Below are 6,849 nucleotides of genomic sequence, written 5' to 3'. Positions count from 1 at the left end.
AGGTTTCATTAAAGGGCCACAATAATCAACCACATTGTATATTGACAAAATAAAATAAAATTTGGAAGAAAAAAATAAAAAAGGAGATGATTCATATTATTCAGGTATTGAACAATTTAAAAAAAAAATAGGGAACATGGTACCAAAAAGCCTATTTTTAAAAACTTCTTGATGGTAAAATCCAGCCAGCAAAGAAATGAATCAAATTAAAAAACTCAAAAATAGAGAAGCTATGATATAGGAATTAGGATAAGCTTAGAATTCACTTAAATACAGAACTGAGACTACACAAGTGGAATAATCATAATTACAGAACTGAATGTAAACGTTATCACCTTTGATACTGTAATGCTCACAGTAAAATGAACTAATTTGAAAATGGGGAGTGGGAAGGTGACAGGAAGAGTGAGAATACTAACATTCTTTTTCTTCAAAGCAGATTAACGTATATTGCTTTAAATCAAAACCACAAAGTTAAATAATAAAGATTCTAACTTAATTTTGTCATAATGCTTTTTTATAATCTAAGAGCAATATGAAGGTACTTCAAAAAATCATGGAAAGATTCATATTATCTTTTAATTCTATTTCCACGAACTTTTTGATGTACCCTCACATCTTAAGAACTAATACTACTTAGAGTGGCAAAACACTTATCTAAATTTAAGCAATTCTTTACATTTCTCTTTTTTCTTTTCTTCTGTAAAATTCAAATAAAATTAATTTTCACACTTTTAAGGTAGCACTTTAGTATGATCCTACTTTTAGAAAATTATATCTATTTGTGAATGCACTCATCCACCCACTTTTTTTATCAGAATGTATATACAAAAATATATCTGGAATGACAGCAACATAATTTTAATGATGATTATTACTGGGTAGATTTTGAATAATTTTTCTTTGCACTTTGCTGTAAAAAACAGTAACACAGTTATTGTTTAAAAAAAAAAAAAAAGAAGGATAGAATACAAGAAACAGAAATAAAACATGTCCAAAATTGTTTCCAGGACCAGAATTAAGAACTTGCTAACAGTTTATAAGCCACACAGAGAATGGGGAGGAGTGCATTAATTGAATAAAAATCTTCAGCTTAGTCCAAAAGAATGTCAATTATTACATTTGAAACATTAGCGTGTAATAAACATAATGAATTTACCTTTAGCTAGTAAAAATGTGATCCAAGAAACTTTTAGCACCAAGGCAGAATTTATTTCAGCAGATATTCTAGTAAACAAATAGAGAATAGAAAAGAAAGAAAAATTTAACACTGACGAAAAATTTCCAACTGTATACCTTTTGTGTGGTTTTGTTTGTTTTAAAACACAGTCCTGAGTTAAATGCTTAATAGAATATAGTCCAGTTTAAATCCACAATTTATACCTGAACTTAATTTGTCCCAATTCACTTAGTGTTTCTACAGACATATCATACTTAGCCCATAGAATTGTACAGTTGTCCCTCAGTATCCATGGAGGAATGGTTCCACGACCCCCACAGATACCAAAATTCTCAAATGCTCAAGTCCTTTATATAAAATGGCACATATCTGCATATAACCTACACACATCCTCCCAAATACCTTAAATCATCTCTAGATTACATATAATACCCAATATTGTATATAATATTTTACTGTTGCATTGTTCTTTCTTTTTTAAATTTTTAAAATTTTTTTCTATCTGCAGTGGGTTGAATCTGCAGATGTGCAACCCACAGATATGAAGGGCCAACTGTATATATTTTGTAAAGGAAATTCTGAATATCTCAATCCTAGTCTAAAAATACATAAAGGGCATGGTATATTAATAAACTTGGTTTCAAATTACCTCAATAGGGCTGGCCAGTCAGCTCAGTTGGTTAGAGCATGGTGCTGATAACACCAAACTCCAGGGTTCAATCCCTGTACCAGCCAGCCACCAAAAAAAAAAAAAAAAAAAACTACCTCAGTACTTTTTTGTTTTGTTTTTTAATTAAAATCAATACTGTAAACAGAAAAATGAAGCCAACAAAAAAAAAAAAAAAAAAAAACTACCTCAGTACTTTTTTGTTTTGTTTTTTAATTAAAATCAATACTGTAAACAGAAAAATGAAGTTTGGGGTGATTCCAGTTTGCCAGTTTAACACTTTTCCTTGATAATCTTTTCATAAATATTTACTTGTTGGAATTAATAGATTCAAATCAATCAATTAATAAATATACAATTTCCTTTTATATCAATCATGTTCAGTACTACTAATTCAATGGAACAGAAAAGCTCATGTACTACTCACTCTGGTTCCAAAGAAAAACTCTGGAGCTCTAGATAGGTATACTGTTAAAGCATGCATTACGCATTTAAAAAATAATTTGGAAATTTTAATATAGACCTTTGTATGTACTCTTACACAAAAATTATGCTGAGTCTTAGTTAATAAGGTGCCTATAACAGACCCTCAGTAAGGATTTAGTCAATTAATTTACTTTTTTCCCCAGAGCTGGTGATATGTTGCACTAAATCAATTTCCACTTATTAGTTCCCCCTTAAAGTACAAGGCATGTATTTCATACCATTTTCTTTGTGAGAAGATAAATAATCAACACAGAACTTAAATCTATGACCTTAACTTATGAAGTGTTACACTATAATAAATCAAACTAACCCCAACATTATCAATCTGGTTGAGATTATTCCAGAAAAATCTTTTTTTTAAAGTGAGAAACAGGGCCAGCCCGGTGGCGCACTGGAGAGTGCGCCGCTTGGGAGCGCGGCGGCGCTCCCGCCGAGGGTTCGGATCCCATGTGGAGACCGGTTCCCGCTCACTGGCTGAGCGCGGTGCGGGCGCAACACCGAGGGTTGTGATCCCGTTGTCAGTGCCCGGTACGGGCACGACACCAAGGGTTGCGATCCCGTTACTGGTCAGTAAAAAAGACAAAAAAAAGGAAAATAAAAATAAAAATAAATAAAAAGTGAGAAATAACACGCTCTAAATTACTTACGAACTGCTGGGTTGTGTCAAATATATAAGTTCACATGTCCTGAAAGGAAGAAATAATTATATTAACATTATGTCTTTTTTAAAAGTTACTTTTAAAATTTTTTCATATTTTAGAATTCATAGCAATTTATCATGCTTTATTTACTTTAAGAAGTATACATTTAAAAAACAAAAAACGTATAGCATTACGAAACAAAGTTAAGGTAAGTTTTTTCCAATTCATGACGTTTCACATCATCATAATATCCAATTACAAAAGGACCGGATTCCGTATGTTCATTTGTAACTCAGAATACATTTTACAATTGAATCTTGTTAGACTAGATCTGGTAAGAATCCCAGATCATAAAAGGTCATAAAGCCTATAAAAGACTATATATTCAGGGCCGGCCCGGTGGCACACTGCTATAGTGCGCCGCTTGGGAAGCGCGGCGGTGCTCCCACCGAGGGTTCGGATCCCACATACAGACCGGTTCCCGTTCACTGGCTGAGCGAGGCGCAGGAGCAACACCGAGGGTTGCGATCCCGTTGCCAGTCCCGGTCCAGTACAGGGGCGACACTGAGGGTTGCTATCCGTTGCCGGACACGGAAAAAGACAAAAAGCAAAAAAAAAAAAAAAAAAAGACTATATATTCATATAGTCTACTCCGAAATAAATAGGCTTTGGTATCACGGTTAAATCTTCTCAGTTACTCTTCAGAAAAAGGTACAAATAAGATAGAAAAATTCTTGCTGATCCACTTCAAGGCCGGTAAAGTTAACTCTAAATTATCTCATATGACTAATCAATAAAAATTCTAAATTCCTTTTACAAGGGCCTGAATGGTCTTTTAAAGCCAAATCTGACTAAGTCATTCCCTGGTTTAAAATCATTCAGTGACTTTCTAATGCCTACAGGGCAAAATCTAAGCTCACTACCAATCTGATCCCTTCTTACCTTTCAGTCATTAGTATTACCAAAGTACAGTCATCCCTGGTTATCCATGAGGATTAGGGCCAGGATCCTCCGCAGATACCAAAATCTACGGATGCTCAAGTCCCTGATATAGAATGATATAGTATTTGCACATAACCTATGCACATCCTACCATATACTTTAAATCATCTCTAGATTACAATGTAAATGTTATATAAATAGTTGTTATAACTGTATTGTTTAGGGAATAGTGACAAGAAAAAAAAGTCTGTACATGTTTAATACAGACACAATTTTTTTCTTCTTTTGAATATTCTTGATCCCTTGTTGGATGAATCCAGGGATAATGAACACATAGATACAGATGGCCAACTGTACATCCTGCTACTATTTTGTCTTTATACACATGTTAATCAGTCTGCCTAGGATATTCAGTCTCAGTTCCAACTCATTTTGCTTGGTGAATTTCTATTTACCCTTTAAACCCTATCAGATACTGACTTCTATAGTTTTTTCCTGACCAAAATTGCCCCTATAGTTACCCTTCTCACCCTTAAACATATGCAATGTAATACTTTGCCCACTATATAATTTCTACTTCTTAAGTATAATCCTCTACAACTAAGTATCACATTCATTATTGCATTTATTTTTATAAAAAATACAATCTGTTTACTAAAAGCTTCTTGATGATCATAGTGTCATATAGCTTTGTATCCTTAGTACCTGACATACAGCTCAATACTAATACTTAGTTAACACTTGTTGTGTTTTGTTAATTTATTAGCAATAAAACGATAGTATAAAGTTTCTTAAGGTATATTCCCACAAAATATTACTTTCACAAGATTCTAATTGATGTTAAATACACATAAGCATATATAAGTAACCTAATAAGTACAGGAAATACTGAACTCAAGAAAGTTCAACAGATTTTATTGTACAAGACTTCTAAGAACCTTGGGTTGCCAATGTTCATTGTGAATCTTTAAGCGGGGGGAATATGGTACATACTGTTTCCCCAACTGGGCAAATTTTTTTTTGTTTTAAAAGCTAACATGCATGGAAAAATTACTGTACTTACACCAGGCACTGGACTCAGCACTGTCTATGCGTTATCTCATTTAATACATTAAAAAACCTAACAGGGTAGGCACTATTTCCAACTCAATTTACACATTAGAAAACTAAACACAAAAGTTAAGTAATACACTTGTCCAAGATCACACAGTATATGCTGGAGCCCAGACTAAAATCCAAATCTGTCTTACTCAAAAGACTCCATTCTCTTCTCCACTAAGCTCTACTAGAGCATCCCTTTTTTGGTTGTGCTTCACACCAGAATACTATTCTGCAGAATATTCTTTGGGATTTCTGGTCCTACTTAGTAAACTGGAAATACCTGTTTACCCTGGCCTTCAGGAAAAACATGGGGAATGGAAGATAGGAAGAGCATGAGCACTTCAGAACAGTCCATAAAATATTTTAAAGCTTTCACTTTTTAATTATGTAATAGTTTCAATAGTAAACTTTAGCTTTCTTTTCTTGCTTTATCATCTGAATTTTCTATCATCTAAAGCAATTCTCTATAACTTTCTCCCCTCCATCCTTCCAGACTAACTACTTATATCCCTCAAAAGACAGACAAAAAATAAACATTTTTAACAGAATCTTAACATGAATCTGAATGTAAAAAGGAAGAATGTTGGCCTACTTGGTTTATTTATTGATCATTTCTCTCTGTTTATAGAAAAGGAGGATAGCAAACCACTTAAAGTAAACTGTAAAGTCTGAAATTACCCATTAGGTTATTCAAATTTCTAACTTCCTAAGTCTTCAGGAGAATCAAATACAATTCATCAGCAGGTGTGATTGGTAAAGGATAAAGGAAAACAGAAACAAATATCCAAACAGATTCCTCATCTCAGACAGCAGAGCAAGCAATCAGGAAGTATTTAGTTAAAATACTATAGTAAAAAAAACAAATCAGGGCAGTACCTCAAACCACTCCTACAAACTAGCCTCAAAATTCTGTATCTACAAATAACCTGATGATTATAGATTTTGAAGTACTAATCTTTATAGAATAGAAATTTTCTTTAAAATTGGCTTGGGAAAATTTTTCCTTACTTTATTATAGAGGTAACACATCCTCCTTAGAAATGTAAGTTACTCATATAAAACCTAGGTTAATGTTTTGGCAAACTTCTGTCCAGTCATTTCATTCTATGCATTAGTGGCTGGATTTTTTCCTTACAAGCAGTTATAATCATGGTCTATCTTGCTGTATTTATTTAACATTAAAAGCACTTTCCCATATTATTATTCCTCATCAAATTTTATTTTATAATACTTTATGCTTATATTTATAAGATTTTATTGCTTAACTTCAGTTGTGAATAAACAGTTTGTTTCTTTTTTTTGTTTTGTCTTTTTGTCTTTTTTCGTGACCGGTAACGAGATCGCAACCCTCGGTGTCACGCCCACACCGCGACTGGCAACGGGTTCACAACCCTCAGTGTCGCGCCCGCACCGCGCTCAACCAGTGAGTGGACCGGTCTCTACATGGGATCTGAGCCCTCGGCAGGAGCGCCGCCGCGCTCCCAAGCGCCGCACTCTACCGAGTGCACCACCAGGCTGGCCCTAAACAGTTTGTTTCTAATTTTCCAGGGGTCTAAATAATATTGTGACAAAAATCTCTAAAGCCTGGGCCGGCCCGGTGGCGCACTGGATAGTGCGCCGCTTGGGAAGCGCGGCAGCGCTCCCGTCCGAGGGTTCGGATCCCATATACAGACCGGTTCCCGCTCACTGGCTGAGCGAGGCGCAGGAGCAACGCCGAGGCTTGCGATCCCGTTGCCGGTCCCCGGTCCGGTACGGGGGCAACACTGAGGGTTGCGATCCGGTGCCGGACACGGAAAAAAGACAAAAAAAAAAAAAAAAAAAAAAAAAAAAAA

The 6,849-nt window shown here is 34.8% G+C and overlaps 1 protein-coding gene across 1 annotated transcript in view; it reads right to left on the bottom strand.

The window, feature by feature from the left end:
* The window catches only part of RB1 (retinoblastoma 1), a 161,387-nt gene that overhangs the window by 109,384 nt on the left and 45,154 nt on the right, over positions 1 to 6,849 (bottom strand). Inside the window, exons 5-6 of the mRNA XM_008576687.1 lie at positions 2,981 to 3,019; positions 1,160 to 1,227 (exon numbers count right to left, since the gene is read on the bottom strand). Of these exons, the coding sequence (XP_008574909.1) occupies positions 1,160 to 1,227; positions 2,981 to 3,019 (107 nt within the window). The remainder of the gene's footprint in view (positions 1 to 1,159; positions 1,228 to 2,980; positions 3,020 to 6,849) is intronic.

The sequence above is a fragment of the Galeopterus variegatus genome, unplaced genomic scaffold (assembly GCF_000696425.1).
Source record: "Galeopterus variegatus unplaced genomic scaffold, G_variegatus-3.0.2 Scaffold1388, whole genome shotgun sequence".
NCBI classification, from domain to species: domain Eukaryota; kingdom Metazoa; phylum Chordata; class Mammalia; order Dermoptera; family Cynocephalidae; genus Galeopterus; species Galeopterus variegatus.
The sequence above is the reverse complement of the archived record's forward strand: the minus strand, read 5'-3'. Positions and strand labels throughout refer to the sequence as shown.